Source organism: Corylus avellana, chromosome ca5 (genome assembly GCF_901000735.1).
Source record: "Corylus avellana chromosome ca5, CavTom2PMs-1.0".
Taxonomy (NCBI): Eukaryota; Viridiplantae; Streptophyta; class Magnoliopsida; order Fagales; family Betulaceae; genus Corylus; species Corylus avellana.
The window spans coordinates 6573018-6593760 of record NC_081545.1 but is presented as its reverse complement, the minus strand read 5'-3'; the positions used below and the strand labels follow the sequence as shown (position 1 = coordinate 6593760).

Here is a 20743-nt window from a genome sequence, read left to right as displayed (position 1 = left end):
GTACCCATCTATATGTGCTTCACATTTTGATGCAGACCTTACGGACTATATATGTTACCAATAAACCTACGTCTCCTCGACAGCTTGACTGACAAATTAGTCAAGTCATATATATGAGTACTCGTAATGTTACGCTTAATTCCATCCCCTAGTTCAATCAGATGAGACATAATTAATCAAGATTATTAGTTTAATTTTTTTTTATAGACATGTAAAAAAAAAAAAGAGAAGGAAAATGCTACACTTAATTCGATTTCTTTATATCTATTTTTCAATATTTATGAGAGACTTTTAAAACCACCATAAAATTAAAATTCAATAAAAATTCATCTTATAATTATATCTAATTGTTGTTTTAAAAGTTGCCTATAAATGTAATACATATGTGTGAAGAAGTGAGAATAAGTGTAGTAATATTACTTTATATATACACATCATAACCCTTGTAATCGTGAACGGACTCTTTGGTGGTTAATTAAGATGTTACTTCTGTTGATATGTCAATAAAACATCCTCAATTGGGACCAGTTAGAACATTGCATCAAGCTAAAAACGTTATTTTGGCTGCCCAAGTTGGGAACCATAAACCCTACGTAAACTCGCCATCATATTCCCCCTTCCCCTCTTTGCTTAGAAAAAAAAAAAAAAAAAAAAAACTCGCCATCATATCGCAGCCCATGCGTTTCACGTACGCTATGTTAATTAATTAATCAACCAAACATTTGTCGGTGGCCAGTGTCCCACAAGTACTTAATGAAAGAAATTCTATATATAGCGGTTCACGACTACTATACGTGGAATGTCACCAATCTGCGTATTCCCCTTATCCCACAGTTTCTCTTTGCCTCATGGCTTTCCAAAATAACACAATGATAAAGACACCTCTTCTTCTCGACCACAAATGTGGGCAGTCCCGCTGCTCAGCAAAAACACAAACTTCCCCTTTACAAGTTGAAAGACAGTCCGCCAATTACAAGCCAAGCTTCTGGAGTTACGATTTTGTGCAGTCCTTAAACAATCATTATGCGGTAACCATGAGCCATTTCTTTATATGTATAACACCAACGTGTGCTTTATTTATTTCCCCCCACCTTGATTTCAATTTTAAGATTAAAAATTATTATCATTAACGTACGGTATACATATTTAGATATCTCAAATTGTGATCATGCATGCAGGATGAAAAGTACAAAGATAGGGCAAAGAAGCTGGAGGAGGATGTGAGGAGTATGATTCATAATGAAAGTGCCGACTTATTGGCAACTCTTGAACTGATTGATGATGTTCAAAGATTAGGTTTGGGATACCGATTTGAGAGGGAAATAACAAGAGCCCTTGACAACTTTGCATCTTCAAAAGGCTGTAATGATGAAAGAATTGAGAAGAGTCTCCATGCTACTGCTCTAAGCTTTAGGCTCCTCAGACAACAAGGCTATCAGGTCTCTCAAGGTACGTATATGATACAGTCGCTAATTAAAGCTTCTTAATTTCATTTCCCATGTTCATCTCACCATCTTTCTTATATCATATTTGTATGAAACGCAGATGCATTTAACAGTTTCAAGGAGGATAGTGGGAATTTCAAGGAAAGCCTTACAAAGGATGTCAAAGGAATGTTGAGTTTATATGAAGCTTCTTATCTCGCTTTTGAAGGAGAAAGCCTCTTGGACGAGGCCATGGCGTTCACAAGAATTCATCTCAAGGACCTCAAAGGAGATGTGAGCAGAAGCATGGCAGAACAAGTTAGTCATGCATTGGAGGTTCCATTACACCATAGAATGCTAAGGCTAGAAGCTCGGTGGTATATTGAGGCATACAATAAGAGGGAAGATGCAAATTCTCTTCTACTCGAACTTGCAAAGTTGGATTTTAACATAGTGCAGTCTGTGTTTCAAAGAGAACTTCAAGATATGTCAAGGTACGTAAGAAATGTTTGAAGTATTTGTTCACATAAGCAATTAAGGTAGACTTTTGTTAAAAGTTGAAAATTGACTTTGCCATGACTTGAATCTTAAGTTTAAAACTTATTTGGTTTCACTTTATGACTTTTAGGTGGTGGAAAGATATGGGCCTCGCAAACAAGTTGAGCTTCACCAGAGATAGATTGATGGAATGCTATTTTTGGACAATAGGAATGGCCTTTGAACCTCAATTAAGTAATTTTCGTAAAGGGTTAACGAAAGTGGCTGCTCTTGTTACCACCATTGATGATGTCTATGATGTTTATGGTACCTTGGATGAATTAGAGCTATTTACTGATGCGGTTGAAAGGTTAATTCTTGATAACTCTTCCCTTAATTTCCCCTTTCCCAACCCCACCCCCACCCAAAAAAATAAAATAAAAATAAAAATATGAGACAAAAAGATAGAAAAACTTGGAATGTAATGGAATCCCTTACTTATAACTTTTATGTTATACAACTATGAGAATCATACTCTTAATTTCTCGATGCATGGAGTTTTCAGATGGGATATCAATGCCGTGAAAAATCTTCCCCACTATATGAAGTTATGCTTCTTAGCTCTCTACAACACTATTAATGAGATGGTATATGAAACACTTAAGGAGAAAGGAGATAACACCCTTCCATACCTAACAAAAGCAGTATGTGCAACCATTCTATTGTTTTTTTTTTTTTTTTATATGAATAGAATTTCCATTGAAATATTAAACCTAATAGTCTTGGGGTTTCTTCTTTTATTTTAGTGGGCTGACCTGTGCAAAACATTCCTACAAGAAGCAAAGTGGAGTTACAACAAAGATATGCCAACCTTCAAGGACTATCTTGATAATGCTTGGTTATCGGTTTCGGGGGCGATTGCCCTTGTTCATTCTTATTTTTTCTTGAATCAAGAGTTCACAAAGCAGGGACTTGAGGGCTTAGAAAAATACCACGACCTTTTGCGTTGGCCTTCAATTATTTTTCGACTTTGCAATGATCTCAGTACTTCAGCGGTATTCATTTTACAGCATTCCATTGTGTCTTTTGTGTTGAATGAATTTTAAGGTCTATATGATCATCTTTGGAAGCACTACTTCAGACTAACATATTTAGCTGCTTATTTGAAATACAGGGAGAGTTAAAGAGAGGAGAAACTGTAAATTCAATTCATTGCTACATGCGTGAAACTGGTGTTTCCGAGGAAATTGCTAGCAAACACATGAGAAACATGATTGATAGGACTTGGAAAAAGATGAATGAAGAGCTAGTAGTTGATTCTCCATTTGGGGAAGATTTAGTGGTAACAGCAATCAACCTTGCTCGGATTGCTCAATGCACATACCAATATGGAGATGGGCATGGAGCACCAGACAAAAAAGCAAAAAATCGAGTCCTGTCATTAATAATAGAGCCTGTTTGAATCATTGAGAAATAGACCTTTCTCTATCAATTTCAAACATGTACGTGTGGCAAAGATGTGTGCCGAAAATGAAAAACTAGTTGCAAATAAAGTAGCTTTTGGCTACCTTTGATTACATTTTTGTTTTCTATCTCTAATTTTGTTTGTTTTTTTTTAACATAAATATATTTATAAATAACTCAAAACTCATAAGCTTAATTTTTGGGTTGGGTCATGTCTTAGCATGCTATATTATAAACTCACTCAAAGACTTTCCAAAATATCATTTTTTTATTTATTTATGAATTCCAATTATCAATCTCCCCAACAACATAATGAAAAACTCTATGCCGACTCCAAAAACTTGTTTATCACAATTTATGCGGAATTAATATTATGAAGCAATAAACAATTCAATCACCCAAAATATATAAAGCAATAAAAAGGCAGACACAGATATTTTGGTTACGAAGAGGAAACCTTTTAGAAAACGTTCTAAAAGTAAAACCTCTCCGGGGCAGCCAAACCCAGGAAATCACTATCAAAAGATTATCTAGAGATTACAAACACTAGGAACACTTACAACCCTTTGCAAGACCTTGGCTCTGTAAGATCGACAAGCCTACAACTCGACTCCTTGCTCACAATCTTCTTCAACGTGATTCTCCTTTATTGGACCCTTCCGAGAGACTTATCAACCGTAGATTTATCAAAGGAATAACTAAAACTCTAAGAGATTCAATTTAACGCTCACCACATATGATCTCTCTTAGCACAGCCTCCGACGAATGCTCTGGGGGTGAAAATTCGTACCTCTCTTCTATAATGATGTATATATGCCTCCAACAAAACTCTAGACCTAACCCACTTAAAATCATGTTTTTTAGCCTAAAACTTACGGGGTGTCCGGACAGGGCCTTGCGGAGCAAAATTTTAGTTTCTGGAAATGCGTGGTCCGATTGAGCTGAAATTTTGCAGGGACGTTCATAACACATGAATCTACATTATGAATGGTGGAGATTGGATTCTGAGCATTCTATATTAGTGTTTGAGCCCGTAAACAGTAGCCTCTGCATTTTGGAACTGAATTAAACCAACACAAGAACTAACAAACTCCCTATTTGGCAATTCAGTGACAAAACCAAAATACCGAGCCAATCCCATCTTCTCCCCATATTTACACTCCCTTTTTGTCACAGAATATATGACAAAAGGCCTTCATGTTTCCTGAAATACTTCACAAATTACATCAAGGCATATGTGGAACAAGAAGACATAAATAAAACTCATAAAAAAATGACGTAGAATGCGTGATCATAAAGAAACATCAGCAAAACTTCCCCTCAATGTATGACTCAATTAACAACAAGAAACTGGAAATGCAAAACATGTTTCTCCCCCTCAAAAGTCAAATGAACACACATAATACACACATCAATGACTCATGTATTGCACAATGAATATCCCAAACATGCAAAATATACATGAGACTAGAAATGGCAAGAAACTCATATTGCTTAACCCAAGCAAAGAAAAATGTTCCATTCAACCCATGCTTGTATGGTGTGTGTGTAAGTTATCCAAAGAGAAAAATTTCCAACTTACAAAATGAGGATAAAGTTTCACAACCATGAGGTTTTGACAAGTATATCAAATCAAAAGTCAAACCTTATCATACTAGGGCCTAGCCACTCTCATCCTATACATTTCTCTTTGTAAAATATTTTGCACAAGTTTGACACAATGAAATAAATTCCTTTTGGAATATGATCTTTTGATTTTATTTGTTTCACTATTTTGTTTATTTTTCTCTTTGAGAAAGTGTCATTAAACTTTTGGTGCTTATCACAACAGAGAAAGCAGGAATTTTTAAGCCCTAGGTTCAACTAGCATATGATCAATTTGAAAAATATTACTAGTCAAAAACCTCATATGGTTACCTAACAGACCTCACAAATAAAGTGAAACAAAACCTCAATTTAAGCTTAAATGTGCACAAAAGATAAAGCATAGGCAAAATGTACCACATAAGCTTAGGCTTTAGGTAACCACAAAAACAAGTCCATTGACACAAATTTTCATCTCATGCATATTAAGAACATTCCAAGACGTGAGGAATTACATCCATAAAACGCAACATGAGAAATTAATGGACTATCTAGGTGCATAAGACAAAAGAAAGAAAAGGAAACAATCAAAGTAACATATTTTTGCCTTTTTGAAATTTTTCACAAAAGAAATGCACACAAAAGAAAAACAAATGCAAAATAAAGAAAAATGCAATGCAAAACAAAACAACATGCTTGAATTGAGATTACAACAGGCAAGACATGAATGTCCTTTAGCATTAAACTTTCATCACATCTTATAGGTCCCACTACAAAATAATGATTTGGTTTAATAACTACTTCTAGGTCTTCACAAGACATTACAAATTCCTGAACATTTGATTAGCAAGTAGACAAAAATCTTGGTGGTCCGCACACAACATCTCATCTATAAGCTTTTCAAAGATCATGATATATGAATTTCTTGAAAAATCCTTTATGAATATGCCTCAAAACATGAATCTCAAAACAATCATGTATATACTCTTCATACAGAAAGTGTAACAACAAAAACAATGCAGTGCATAAACAATAAAGCAAAAACAAAAAAAAAATGCAAAGCAAAGAAAAATAACACGCTCTAGGATATTCAAAAATAAGCAAAACAATCAATCCTAGGCATGTTATTGACTCACCTAATTTTAGGTGAGATCACTACCACTCCCCCTCAATGGGTGAATGGTATAATCCTTCCTAACCCAAACCTTCTTCAATAAAGGTGTAGAGACGTGAACATTTTCAAACTTGTCTACTCTAGACACACCTCCCATCATCATTACCAAACCCTCATAATCTTTCCTAGAAACAGAATTTTTATTTTTATGCTTATGGGATTTCAAATCAAAACACTTTGGTCGAATATGACCAACCTTTCCACAATGATGACAAGTGGGCACAAACCTTTTAGAAGGTAATTTTCTATGAGGATGCATGACTCTAAGCTTAGGGTAAGATGCATGATGCTTAACATAAATTTTCTTACCTTTCTTACCATGGAGAGTCGGAGCAGCTGCATGATTTTCTTTCTTTGGAGTAGCTTTGAATTTCCAACAGTTTGGTCTAATGTGACCAACAATCCCACAATGATGGCATGTAGGAAAAAACTTACCTTGAGTTTGTTTAACTGAAGGAGTCTTAGAAAAATTAGCCTTGGTTTCTTTAACATTCACAGGCTCAACATTCAAGGACTCATTAGAAACATATGAAGTAGATGCACCAACATTATCAACAATCATACTAGGCTTGTTAGGAACAAATTCTTTAGTACAAAGAAAACTTTTCAAATTATCACTAGAGAAATTTCGTGAGAGTTCCTTAGAAACATTCAATTCATTCTCAAGTGATAAAGACTTTTCAACAAGCATAGAAATCTCAGATTTCAAAGAATCAATCAAGATATGTGATTTAGACAAATCATTCGCCAAAGATTCTTTATCAGATTTCAAAGAATCAATTAGGACATGTGATTCAGACAATTCATTAACAATAGATTCATTCACATGTTTAAGATCTTGAAAATCCCCTAAACAATTTGTGTATTGATGTCTCAAAAGAGTGAATTTTTCCAACAAATTGTTAAAGGAGTTTATAAGATCATATTCCCCTTGAGAAGTATTCATAGCAAACAGGAGTCAACAGATCTCACTCAAGAATTTAATCCAAACAGAGTGAACCCGCTCTGATATCAATTGAAAAAACGCTATGCCGACTCCAAAAACTTGTTTATCACAATTTATGCGGAATTAATATTATGAAGCAATAAACAATTCAATCACCCAAAATATATAAAGCAATAAAAAGGCAGACACAGATATTTTGGTTACGAAGAGGAAACCTTTTAGAAAACGTTCTAAAAGTAAAACCTCTCAGGGGCAGCCAAACCCAGGAAATCACTATCAAAAGATTATCTAGAGATTACAGACACTAGGAACACTTACAACCCTTTGCAAGACCTTGACTCTGTAAGATCGACAAGCCTACAACTCGTCTCCGCGCTCACAATCTTCTTCAACGTGATTCTCCTTTACCGGACCTTTCCGATAGACTTCTCAACCGTAGATTTATCAAAGGAATAATTAAAACTCTAAGAGATTCACTTTAACGCTCACCACATATGATCTCTCTTAGCACAGCCTCCGACGAACTCTCTAGGGGTGAAAATTCGTACTTCTATCTTCTATAATGATGTATATATACCCCCGACAAAACCCTAGACTTAAACCACTTAAAATCACGTTTTTGGGCCTCAAACTTACGGGGTGTCCGGACATGTTAATGGGCTGTCCGGACACGGCTTTGCGGAGCAAAATTTGAGTTTCTGGAAATGAGGGCCGGACCCGGGGAAGGCATGTCCGGACATGGGTGAAACAGCATTCTGGAAATGCTGTCCAGTCTTGATCAACAGCCCCGATCGATGGGTGTTTATGGTCCGATTGAGCTGAAATTTTGCAGGGACGTTCATAACACATGAATCTACATTATGAACGGTGGAGATTGGATTCTGAGCATTCTATATCAGTGTTTGAGCTCGTGAACAGTAGCCTCTGCATTTTGGAACTGAATTAAGCCAACACAAGAACTAACACATAAAATACTTATGGTTTCACTCAAACACTATAGATAAAAATATAAAATAAAAATAAAAATAGGAAAATTGGTAAGCGCTAGCAGCTGTAGTTGACACAGGTACATTGACGTCAGAGGCGGACGTACTTGAACACATCAACCTGCCTCATTTGTAAAAGTGGTATATGAATATACTTTACACTTTTTTAGTTTGACCCTTGCCAGTTGCCTTTTAAAAAAGGGGTCTAAAAAATTAAGTTCACAAATAAACGTGGTTTCATATAGCCTAAAACGAATTTGATCTAAGTTTGCATCAAAATTGATGATATTTGTTAGTTAATAAACAAGTTTTATCTCCAAAACTTTATCGAACATAAGAAAAAACAATTGAAAATATAACTTCAATGTTATGAGCATAATGTAGTTTATTGTCAAACTTTCGAGGAATATCATTTTTTTTGAAATTGTGTCAAATATTTTGGTAAGCACCAAAATATCGAGATGTTATATGATGCAAACCAATTAGTAATAGAACATAGCAAAGGATAAATCAAATACTTCGAGAGAAAAGTGATCTCCAATGGCTACTTCAAAAGGGACAACCTGTGTTTTCGAGAGGCAATAGTTATCGACTTTCAATTTGTTTCGAAAAAAGTTTTGCAAGCAATGGAGGGCAGGGGAGGGGTCTATTGAAGAAGAAGCCATACATGTGAGAGACGTGAGTCACAATTGGCTTTGATACCATGTTATATCATCACTTGTCTCAAAAACTTAAACTTATAGAAAAAATGTAAATTTAATTATTTAATTATTACTTTAAAAATTGCAAATCTTGCAAATTAGTACACCTGTGACAGAAAAGACAAGAAGTAAATTTTCTTATATTTTCATTTGGCAAGACTATATATATATATATATATATATATATATATATGGGGAGTGCTTGGGAGCCAAACAAATGAACCCAGAAAAATTTTCAAACTGACATGGCAGACTGTGAGTGGTAGGCAAGGGAGAGAGAATTGCATTTTTTTTTTTTTTCAATTTAATGACCCTTACCACGTTAGTTTGTAAATTTTTCTGAGTTCAGTTATTTGGCTCCCTAGCACTCCCTTATATATATAAAGAAGAAAAGAAGCTCGTATAGTAAAGGCATCACAATCACACGTCTCTGCTACCATTTATTGAATTCATTGATCACATTTTAACGGTCTTAAAATTAAAGGATCTAATCAACTAATTCCAACTTCGAAAACTTCACTTACACTCCTAGAAAAATAAGTAGTTTAGTAATCATAATATCATAATTTAAAATTTTGTAATGTCGATATCTCGCGTTGCAGCTCATTTTAATTCTACCCATTTTATTTTTATTAAAATGCCCCATTTAAAAGAAAATAAAGTGAAAATTGAAACATACCTTGGACTCACCCACAACATGACCATGGGTCAGTCTATGGCCACGCCATCGGTCACCAGAATTTTCACTAAATTAGGAAGGGGGGAGGGCATTGTAATAATTAAAAAAAATTTGAAGAAATTAAAAAAGGCTAAAACATAGGATATCAACATTACAATTTTTTAAAATTCTAACTTATAATTGTAAAATCACTTATACTTCAAGGGGTGCAAGGGAATTTCCGCTATACGAAAACAATTGCTAGGTATTCAATAGTCAATGAAGTTGTAGACAAGACATCCAGCTTTCAAAAACAGTCCAAAATCATATTTAAGATTGCATACTAAGAACATTAGAATGGAAGCATCTGTCCAATCACTTCCATAAAGCAATGCTTTTTCTTGTCTCCACTAGTAAATTAGTAATGTGTAGTAGCGAATAGAGCTGTCATTAATTGGTCCACCTATTCTTTTTTTATATATTTTTTAATGTGAGATTAATTAACTTTATTAACATTCACCATTGTTCTCACAATATAATTTATATTTTATGATCATACGAGAGTCATGTTTAACCTTCAAACTCTTTTTCTTTTTTTTTTTTCTCGCACGATTAATGTTAGAAAGATGACGATTGTCGTTTTTGTGTCTTTTTATTAGCCGAAGAAGAAAATTTGGCTAATATGTCGTGAATGACTTAAATTTCTCAAAGTCATGTGTTGGGCCCAGAAGAGTTGCTCTTAGTATTTTGTTTCTCCTTCTACTAGTCCAAGTGAGGTGCATGTGATGTGAGGTAACTTCTATCATCAATTCGACTTGTCGTTTTGACTTCTTGTAAGATAGACGAGCACTGCGAAACTGAGAGTTTGTTTTCCTCACGTATTGGTCTGCCGCACGCCACCAAGAGAAAATTAAAAAGAGTTGTCGCTTTTGTAATGTTTTTTTTTCTTTCACGTGAGAGTGAGATTTGAGTTCTAGATTTTAAGCGGTTTTCTCTTTATTATTTTTTGTATTTCATCTTTTTGATATAAATTTCTTTTGAGATTGAATGTAAGATTGTTAAATTAAACCAAAAAATCTTATTGTAATCTATTATTGGATTGTTTTTATTGTGTTCCTTTCTTCTTATTTGGGGATCCTAACGACAAATTGGTATTATAGCTTGCTTCTTTTTTTTTTTTTTTTTTTTTTCTAATTTTGTAAGATGAAATTTTGAAGTCAAAAAGTTTGATGGTCAGAATAATTTCAGTTTTTAGCACATCAACAAGACTTTGTAAGATATGAACTTTGTTGCACCTACAAGACTTTGCGAAGATTTGGATGGTGAGGTGCTATCAACATCATCAAAGGGAGAACTTGTGGAACTTGATCAAGAAAAAGCTCACAGTAACTGCCACTAAACTTTAGAAGAAACTGAAAAGCTCGTACATGAAGAAGCTAGTCTCTCACTAACCGGATGTATTTAAAGCAAAGGATATATACCATTAAAATGTAGTAAGGTACGCATCTTTGTGATATTTTATGAATTTAACAAAATTCTTATGGACTTGAAATGTTGATATTCAAGTTGATGATGAGGATAACGTGGAGCTAAGTAAACAGGCTAGGTAGTTAAAGAGGTCCATTATCACTTTTTAAAATCTGGAAAATATTACAAATTAGGTGAAAGTTGGTGGAGGGGAAATTTTTAATATTGCCTGATCTATTCTGTTTGAAAATGACTTGATTTCTCAAGTCTTATGATGGCCCTCAGTCTTTTATTTATTGGTTTTTTTTTTTTTTCCTGCCGCGTTTTGTCTCTTTAGCTTACTTAGCAGAGAAGCATTTTGTTTGCTTCACCACGAAGCACTTGAACCATCCAGCAGCTTTCTTCAAGAGGAAGATTTCTTTTCCTTTAACTGTGAAGCACCTTGGCCGATTTTCCTCTTCTATACATAGTCATTTGGCCATTTTGGTAGAGCTGGGCATTAGCTCCATTTTGAGTGAAAATGTGCTAGCGTGCTGCAGCTTGTGGGTTATAGAGAAAAATTGAGAGGTGAGAGTCTGAGAGGGCAGCAGGGCAAAACCTCCGTGTGGTGTAGAGAAATAGACAGAAAGAGAGGCAGCTGCTCTTAGAGAATTAATAAATTAATTTCTCTTTTGTAATTTAATTATTTTTTGCGTGTTTATGAGCTTGGGTGTATTGAGGTTTTTGGGTTTAAGTGGTTTTGTTTGTTTTACTCTTTATACTCTACCTTTTGTTAGTAAATTTCTTTTAGATCGTTTCCGCAGGGGATGTAGGCTTGTTAAGTCAAACAACTTAAATATTAGTGTTTTCTGTGATTGATTGTTATTTTCTATTATGCTATTTTTCTGCTTCATTTGTGATCCTATAATTATTTTATCTCAACATTTTCTATTTCCCTTCTTGTTTCCTCGTGTATTTCCTGATCCGTTTTCCCTGGTCCATACGAGCATGTTGATCTAGAACGTGAAATGCAAGGAAAGTGGTGATTCTCCTTGACCTCTTAATTTAACAATAATTAGTATTTTACATGTCCTAAAGTTTAGTGTAATTAGTATTTTAACGTTCTTAATGAAGCGAAGGTCACTAGTTCGAATCCCCCTCCCCTCTTCTGTGCAGACATATTAAAAAAAAAAAAAAATAGTATTTTAACAAAGTTTAGTGTAATTCATCGACCACTTAATGTAAACATCCAAAGTATATAGTAAATTATCACATAAACATTGCCAAAAGGCATCATTAATGACCACCACCTCCTTTTATATATGATCAAGGTGGCCCGTATCTTGACCAGTGAGCCAAGATTCCATTCAATTGGACTTTGGCCCATTTCTAATTGTTGAAGAATAATCCTACATTGTATATGGACAAGATTTTGGGCATGTTTATAAGGTGTGGACAACCCTCTCTTATCGAACTGGTTTTATGAGATGAGTTAGGCCCACGAATTTCTTCATGGTATCAGAGCCTACCACAAAATGAATGTATACTGGCCTGCATATGAGGGGGGGTGTTCAAAAATCATCCCACATTGCTTGTGAACAAGATCTTGAGCATGTTCATAAGGAGTGGAGTTAGTGAACAATCTTCTCTTATTGAACTAATTTTATAAGATAAGTTATGCTTACGAATTTCTTTACCAATTTCCTCATGTGTCCATAGGCACCACACACGTTGGGTGGGAATAATTGTAGGTGGGAGACTTCCATTTTTGTAATTTTGGAATTTACTTGCATCGTTAGAACCCTCAGGCTCACCTTAAATGGGCCTGTCTTTGCTCCACTCACCCTGCCTTGGGTGATTCAGGGTGAACAGTCCAAATATCCCATGGTATACAGCCGATGGATCTTTTCTTTGACACTTACAGCCCATGGATCTCTTTTACCAGCTTTGTAGCCCAATGGTTTATAAGGGCAACCTACTACAAGTCTACAAGCCTTAAAAAAAAAAAAAAAAAAAAAAATTAAAAAAAATTTTTTTTAAAAAAAAACTGGAATTCACTTACAACGCTTGAAGTATATATATATATATATATATATATATAGTTTAAAAATATTGGTTCCCATATTTTAATCCTTTTAATTTAACATTTTTTTTTATTAAAAAGCCCAAAATGGGCCTTTTAAAAAAAAAAAAAATTGAAATTTCAAAAACTAAACTAAAAAGTTCGGTGAGAGAAAAAGGGGCCGAAATTGGGGCATTTAAAAAAAAAAAATTGTGAAATTAAAAGGAGCTAAAATATGGGTAAGCATTAGGCAAATCTTTAAACTTTGAGGTTATGATTGCAAAAGAGCTTATATTTATAGGAATATAAGTGAAGTTGCCCCTAAAACAAAAGAAGATAGAAGGAAAAATATCTTATTAAGGATATTGCTTATGATACTATATAGTTTTTACTATAATTTATTATAAATTAATGTAGCAAATTATAATCAAATTTAATTGTTTAGTAGCTAACATAATAAATGTTAGGTACATTTGTACAAGGAAAAAATAGAGAATAGTTCGAACTATTGACTTTCACTTTATAAAGGGTGGTCTGTAACCGATTGAACTACTCCCCTTTAAACGAATGCTAATACTTTAGCAACACTATCATGGTCAAATGTGTTACTTGCTCGGAAAACTATATGGAAGTACCCTCAATATCCTCGGTGACAATACAAGTACCAACTCAGAGACACATTAATCAACTTAAAAAACACATTAATCATAGGATATCTTATGGGTCATTCTTTTTTTTTCCTTGTAATCAAAGGATTATCTTCAAAATGTATACTTTGAGACATTGGGAATTGGGTTGGTAGAAGAGTGACGTCTAAGAAAATGAAAACAGGATCTTCTCTAGTCAATTTTAGATCGGAGATTATCTAGTTAATAGTTAAGATATTTCTAGAGAGATCCTGAGGCCATAAATGGGACATATGTCCCATTAATAATATATTTACTTTTTACATTACATAAATAATTTTTTATTATTATTCAAATAAAAAAATTAATAAAAAACAAAAAATTTTCATAAAACATTCCACTTTGTTTCGCATCAATCGATTTTGCTATAGTTTCATTCCCAATAAACTGCAACTCCAATGCCAACAGCTCCAAATAATACAGAAGTGTGGGTTCACAATCGGCACAATTATTGCAAGGTGCTAACGGTAGTCTACTCACCGTTAAGGCCCATCTCCAATCATTCCCTTCGACTACATCTAATTACTGTCATCAGCCATCTAATTACTGTCATCAGCCACCAACTCCAGCAAGTTTTTGACGTTGTCGCCGTCTGTCATCTATATATATATATATATATATATATATATAAAACTCCGTTAAGGCCCATCTCCAATCATTCCCTTCGACTACATCTAATTACTGTCATCAGCCACCAACTCCAGCAAGTTTTTGACGTTGTCGCCGTCTGTCATCTATATATATATAACTCAAACTTTTAAATTTGATGAAGATTTGATTAAGTTATACCATCCTAAATAAAGAAATTTGATTAAATTTGAATAAATTCAAATCATCTGTAAGCTCTATAAATAGAGCATTTTGTACAAAATCATATCATCAAGTGAATAGGAGCAAAATATAGCCCTTAATGCTTTAATTTAACTTATATAAGTAGGTTATAGACTGAACTAGATAAAATTTATTGTCTCTATTTTCTTTTAAATTTCGTAGTCTTATAATTTTTTCGCAAACTTATAGTACATTGAAGTTAGAGGTGGACGTAGAGACATGGCCACCCCGGTTTTTGAATCAAAAAAAGGTTTTTCAAAATATCATTAAAGAGTTTATGTAAGAGTTCCTTAGATTCCTTTGACTCTCAAGTGATTTATTCTTTTCAACAAGCATAGTATTTTCAGATTTCAATAAGTCAATTAAGGCATGTCATTCAAAAAATTTAGTAATCAAAGACTAATTTTTATGCTTAATGATGTGGTATTTTTGTGACCAAAAATATCAATTATAAAAATAACCACTCGCAATAGGACGAATCTTTGTAGGATACGGCTATAGAGAGGGTGTCGAACCTCAAGGACTGCAGGGGTTTTATTATCAAAATTTAAAAGATCAAAGTTAACTTAATTAAAAGGGGTTTTGATTTGATTTGCTTAAAAACTAAAGTGCATGAAAATAAAAGAGATTTAAAATAAGAGAGAGAGAGTAGGGTATTGACTTCACCTCTATCCGCACAACAATAGTTAATCATAATTAATCCCATAAATTCATTCTATGCATGTTATAAATAAACAAGAAACTACCTTATTAAAGAATAAGCATAATCTATCTTCGGTTGGCACGGATCGTCCACCTAACCACTAAGACGCGGTACGACCCGTCTTCCCTAGGTATAAATTATCAAATTCTATAACAGGATACATACAATTAATGAATAAGTGTAACCCATCTTCGGTTGGCACGGACTGTCTACCTAAATTAGACTAAACTAGGGTGTAGTACAATCCGTCTTCCCTAGGCATGACCTATCAAATCCTATTGGTCATATGTCAATTAAACTCATTGTATAACCATCATCCTCATAATCACAGAAAACAAGAATGATTTGAGATCAATAAAAGTAAAATACTTTTTAAGACAAGAGAAGAATTTCACAAATATTGATTTTGGAATTTAAGAGCAATTGCATTTAATAATTAAGAACATAAATCAATTGTAGCAATCCTCATAATTATACAATCAACATGCATAAATTGAAAATCTAGAAATTAAATACAATCAAACCATTGTGCTTGGAAAGGGCTACATCAATACCCCACGAAGGGGTTTAGCCGCTCATGATCTCCTAAGCTCCAAAGACAATTTACTGAATTTTGCTCTAAGAGGCGGTGTGTTTTTTCTCAATGCTTAGAAGCCTATTTATAGGGCTTAGGAGAGTCCTAAAAGTCCTAGGAATCCTATAAATTTCGGAGATTCAAGTCCAAGTCCAATTATGATAAAGAAAACCTAAGTCCAAATCGGAATAGGATTCGCCCAGAATTGCGTTCCTATCTTGCAGGGCAATTTTGGCAATGCGGCGCTCCAAATTAGGAAAATGTTATTTCACAATGATTTGTAGAAATTTGAGTTAGCTTTCCAGTTCCGCTTGAATCACCTCAATCGGATATTTGAACTGAAAGTTATGGCCAAAATACCGAGACGTATGCAGAATCCAAAATTGAATCCAATCCGATTTTGACTCCAATTTGAGAAATTCCGAATTAATCATTTTCTTTATTTGATTTAAACTTAACCATGATTGGTTAAGTTTAACCATATCTTCTAGGTCTTCTCACAGTGTGCTTTTAAGCTCAAAATCAATGGAATTAATTGCATCTTGATTTATATCCTGAAAACACAAAAACAAAACAAAATCAAACAAATAACAATGCTAAGGAATTAACATATGTAAATTAAGGGGCTTGAATGTGCAACATTCGACGCTTATCACTTAACATCATTAAGCTTTTTAAGGGAAATTTTATGATAATTAGTAAATTTAACAAATTCCTTTAAGAGCTTGTTATAGGTCATCTAAAAGTCAGCCTCATCATCAGAATCTATGGCAAGGGACTAGAACTATTCATAACAAAAAGAGTTTAGGATCTCATTCAAAAAGTTAATACAAACAGAGTGAATTTGCTCTGATACCAATTGAAAATATAAAATAAGCCCCAATAACAAAGATATGCCAACCATGCCAACCTTTGAGGACCATATTGACAATGATTGGGTATCCGCTTCGGGGCGATCACCCTTATTCATTCTCATTCTTTCTCGAATAAAAAGTTCTCAAAGCAGGCACTTGAGGGCTTACAAAAATACCACGACCTTTGGCAATGCCCTTCAATTATTTTTCGACTTTGCAATGATTTGAGTACTTGCGGTATCTCTTTTTACAAATTTCATAGTGTCTTTTGTGTTAAATGAATTTCAAGGTCTATATCATCATTGGAACCATAACTTCACACTTATCTATTTAGTTGTTTACTTGATACACAAGGAGAGTTCAAGAGAGGTGAAACTACAAATTTAATTAATTGCTACATGCGTAAAACTGGTGTTTCTCATGATGTTGCTGGCAAACACATGAATAACATGATTGATAGAACTTGGAAAAAGATGAATGAAGAGCGAGTAGTTGATTCTCTATTTGGAGAAGGTTTAGTGTTAACAACAATCAACCTTTCTCACATGGCTACCAATATGGAGATAGGATTGGAGCCCCAGGCATTAGAGCAAAAAATCAAGTCCCGTCATTGATAATAGAGCTGTTTCACTATAGATCGATGCGAGGTTAGAAAACAAATAATTGTCTCTTAGTCTTTTTTTTTTTTTCTTAAATGTTATTAATTGATAACATTATTAGTATTTAAGTTTTAAGAGTTTGTTATTTTGTAATTCAATAATTGGCTTAGTACAAAGTCAGTTAAATTAGAATTAGGGTTATTTTCAATTCAACCATTTGCACAATTCAAAAATATTTGAGAAACAATGGAACTATGAATGTTGAACTACATTATGCTAATAATGCTGAAGTTTAATTTTAAATTTTTATTTTTCATGATCAGTAAAGTCTTGGAAATAAAACTTGTTTACCAACCGATAGATATTATCAACTCTGTTGTAAATTTAGACCAAATTCATATTGGACCATTTTTTCCCAGGCCATATGGGACCACACTTGTGTACTTAATATTTTGGCCCAAAGATGTGAAACATATTTATATAGAACCATTCAAAACCTGGGAGAGGCCATGGCCCCTGACAGTCCTCCTAAGTCCATCTTTGGTTCTATTCCATTCATCCTATATTGAGTGGTTGAAGCTGGAGGAAAAAATTGACGACATTCTTTATTTGGAGTTGGCTAGCTAGGATTGTATTTGAGAATGCATCAGGAACTCCAGTTAGAGTTGGGAACATGTATACTCTGTTCTCATAAGCAATTAGTTGTTCTTGACATTCAATGCGTTTGGTTTGCATCACACATATCTCACAATCTGTTTTAAGCCTTTTTACTCTATTGTTGGATAATTTGGCATACCAACTAAGATGGGGATTTGTTTGTGTTGATAATTGAGACACCTTGCTACTATTTCTTTTTGATGGTCATTAATCTTTTGGTTTTTTTTGGGATATTCCTCTAGAATCAAGCTTCCTTCTGGCGCCAAAAAGATTGTTCCAAGTAATTGCCGAGCTATGGTTGGTCAGGTTGCTGGTGGAGGAAGGACCGAGAAGCCCATGTGGAAGGCAGGAAATGCCTATCACAAATTCAGGGTGAAGAGGAACTGCTGGCCCAAGGTTCGTGGTGTTGCCATGAATCCTGTGGAGCATCCTCATGGTGGTGGTAACCATCAGCATATTGGGCATGCAAGTACCGTTTGCCGAGATGCTCCTCCCGGACAGAAGGTTGGTCTTATTGCAGCGAGAAGAACTGGTCGGCTCCGTGGACAAGCTGCTGCCACAGCTTCCAGAGCTGACAAGAGTGCTTAGAGTGTCACTTTTCAAAACATTTAGAACATCTTATGTTAGTGATGGTTACTTTGAAGTTTATGTTTCCCGCTTTGAGAGTTACATTTTATGTTGTTGGAATATTAGGTCCATCATTTTTGATTAAGGGTTTATTTCAAATTGATTGCTTTTGTTAGTTTGTGAAGTTTGATGGGTGTTTTTATGGAGAAGATCACACTACATGTCTGTAAGTTTGGTTGTGTGGTTCACTTTCTAGTGGACTTGTCAATGCGTATGTCGAGATCGGGGATAATACAGGTTGAGTGATTCAGATTCTTATGAGTTTTGGTCCTTAATTTTGACAATGGGATGATTTCTGTATGGGTGTAGCCAAAACTAGTGCCATTGGTTGACCCTTTCTTTAGCCAAGAGGACAACAATTTGGGTCGTATATTTGACAAAGAAGTAGTCGAATTATTGGTTTCTCCACGTTGTTTGCTTCTCAAAGATGGCCTTAGATTTCGATTGATCCCTTCAAATTTTTTAAAATATGAGATTTTCATATTTTAAAAAGGACACAAATTTTCTTCAAATTGATTTAAAAGAATTTTTTTTTAACATATTCTAGTAAGTGACAGGACAAAACTCTCATCCAACCCATTTAAAATAGTGTCTATAAACATTTAAAAGGCACATTAAATTTAGTCTAAGTTAGTAAACTGCTATTAATGACGTTAATAATTTAATATGCATTTTACCAACTTCGATTTCGTTTTCCATCCTCGATTGTTGGTGTAAGTCTTTTCAAATTTTACCAACTTTCCTCGTTTGGCTTGGAAGTTGTAGAGCGAGTCACTACTGGGGTTCCTCGTGAACCTATATGCCGACAAGAATTCCCTAACAGTGAGGGAATTCTCTTCTCCTAGAGCTGTTGACCAAAGAACCACGCAGCCGACGAAAGTCCTCCAAGCATTAGGGACAATTTGGTGAGGAGCCACATTCAGATGACTTAGCAATTCCCAAGTGAGCCTCGGAAATGGGAGCCTAAGGCCTGCAGGAAACATCGCCTCATAGAAGCATACTTCATGCTCATCGGTGCTCACTATAGCACATTTTTGCTCATCATCAAACCGAAGTTTCACCGTCTTCGGTACATAGCAGTCCAGTCGGACTCGCCTCTCATCCTCTGATGTCAAGGTGGCCTTCCACATAGCAGGTGATGTGGTATTTTTGTGACCAAAAATATCAATTATAAAAATAACTACTCGCAATAGGACGAATCTTTGTAGGATACGGTCATAGAGAGGGTGTCGAACTTCAAGGACTGCAGGGGTTTAATTATCAAAATTAACTTAATTAAAAGAGAGTGAATAGATTGTGAGAATTTAAAGTGCATAAAATAAATGAAAATAAGAGGGAGTAAATTTATGAGAGAGAGAATAGGGTATTGACTTCACCACGATCCGCACATCAATGGGTAACCATAATTAAGTCTAGCAATTCATTCTATGCATGTTATAAGAAGACATAAAAATAATCTCATACAATCAACGGAATAGCATAACCCATCTTCGGTTGGCACGGACCGTCTACCTAAATTACACTAAACTAGGGTGTAGTACGATCCGTCTTCCCTAGGTATGGTCTATCTAATCCTATTGATTGCATGCTAATTAAGTACCATTGTATAACCATCATTCTTATGATCACAGAAAATAAGAATGATTGAGTTCAATAATAGTAAAATAATTTTTAAGACAAGATAAGAATTTTACTAATATTGAATTGGAATTTAAAGAACAACTGGATTTAATATGAAGAACAGAAATCAACTGTAGCAATCCTCAGGGTTATACAATCAACATGCATAAATTGAAAGACTAGAAATTAAATACAATCAAACCATTGTGCTTGGAAAGGGCTACATCAATACCCCACAATTGGGTTTAGCTGCTCATGATCTCCTAAGCTCCACAGACTATTTTACTGAATTTTTGCTCTAGAAGCAGTGTGTATTTTTACAATGTTTAAAGCCCTATTTATAGGGATTAGGAGAACCCTAAAAACCCCAAAAATCCTCAGAAAACCGTAATTCAGTCTCCCAGTCGGATTGAGAGACCTAGAAAAACTTTCCTTCTCAATTTCGGAGTCTGTTTTGCCTCTGGCGCCCATGTGTGCTCGAGCGCACTGTAGCTGCGCTCAAGCGTACTGTAGCTACAGTAACTCCACTACAGTAACTTTGCTACAGTATTTTTGCTACAGTACTTTAATTGCATTTTGAGCACAAAATCAATGATTTTCTTGTATCTTTATTAAACACCTGAAAACACAAAAACAAAACAAAATCAAACAAATAACAACGCTAAGGAAT

At 34.5% G+C, this 20743-nt stretch overlaps 2 protein-coding genes across 2 annotated transcripts; both read left to right on the top strand.

The window, feature by feature from the left end:
- Positions 1-818: 818 nt before the first annotated feature.
- Positions 819-3475, top strand: LOC132182717 (probable terpene synthase 12). Its single transcript, XM_059596039.1, has 7 exons — positions 819-1028; positions 1179-1449; positions 1546-1918; positions 2053-2271; positions 2467-2605; positions 2708-2956; positions 3076-3475. Exons 1-7 carry the CDS (start codon positions 849-851, stop codon positions 3361-3363), a joined length of 1719 nt encoding a protein of 572 aa, XP_059452022.1. The 5' UTR covers positions 819-848; the 3' UTR covers positions 3364-3475.
- A 13493-nt stretch (positions 3476-16968) lies between these two features.
- On the top strand, positions 16969-18689 carry LOC132181660 (large ribosomal subunit protein uL2-like). Its single transcript, XM_059594901.1, has 2 exons — positions 16969-17171; positions 18069-18689. Exons 1-2 carry the CDS (start codon positions 16969-16971, stop codon positions 18412-18414), a joined length of 549 nt encoding a protein of 182 aa, XP_059450884.1. The 3' UTR covers positions 18415-18689.
- The last annotated feature ends 2054 nt before the right edge of the window (positions 18690-20743 follow it).

Coding starts and splice junctions, on each gene's coding strand:
- LOC132182717 (XM_059596039.1), top strand. CDS start 849: ATGGCTTTCCAAAATAACACAATGATAAAGACACCTCTTCTTCTCGAC. Junction 1,029..1,178: donor CCTTAAACAATCATTATGCG/GTAACCATGAGC, acceptor TCATGCATGCAG/GATGAAAAGTACAAAGATAG. Junction 1,450..1,545: donor AGGCTATCAGGTCTCTCAAG/GTACGTATATGA, acceptor TATGAAACGCAG/ATGCATTTAACAGTTTCAAG.
- LOC132181660 (XM_059594901.1), top strand. CDS start 16,969: ATGCGTAAAACTGGTGTTTCTCATGATGTTGCTGGCAAACACATGAAT. Junction 17,172..18,068: donor GCATTAGAGCAAAAAATCAA/GTCCCGTCATTG, acceptor ATATTCCTCTAG/AATCAAGCTTCCTTCTGGCG.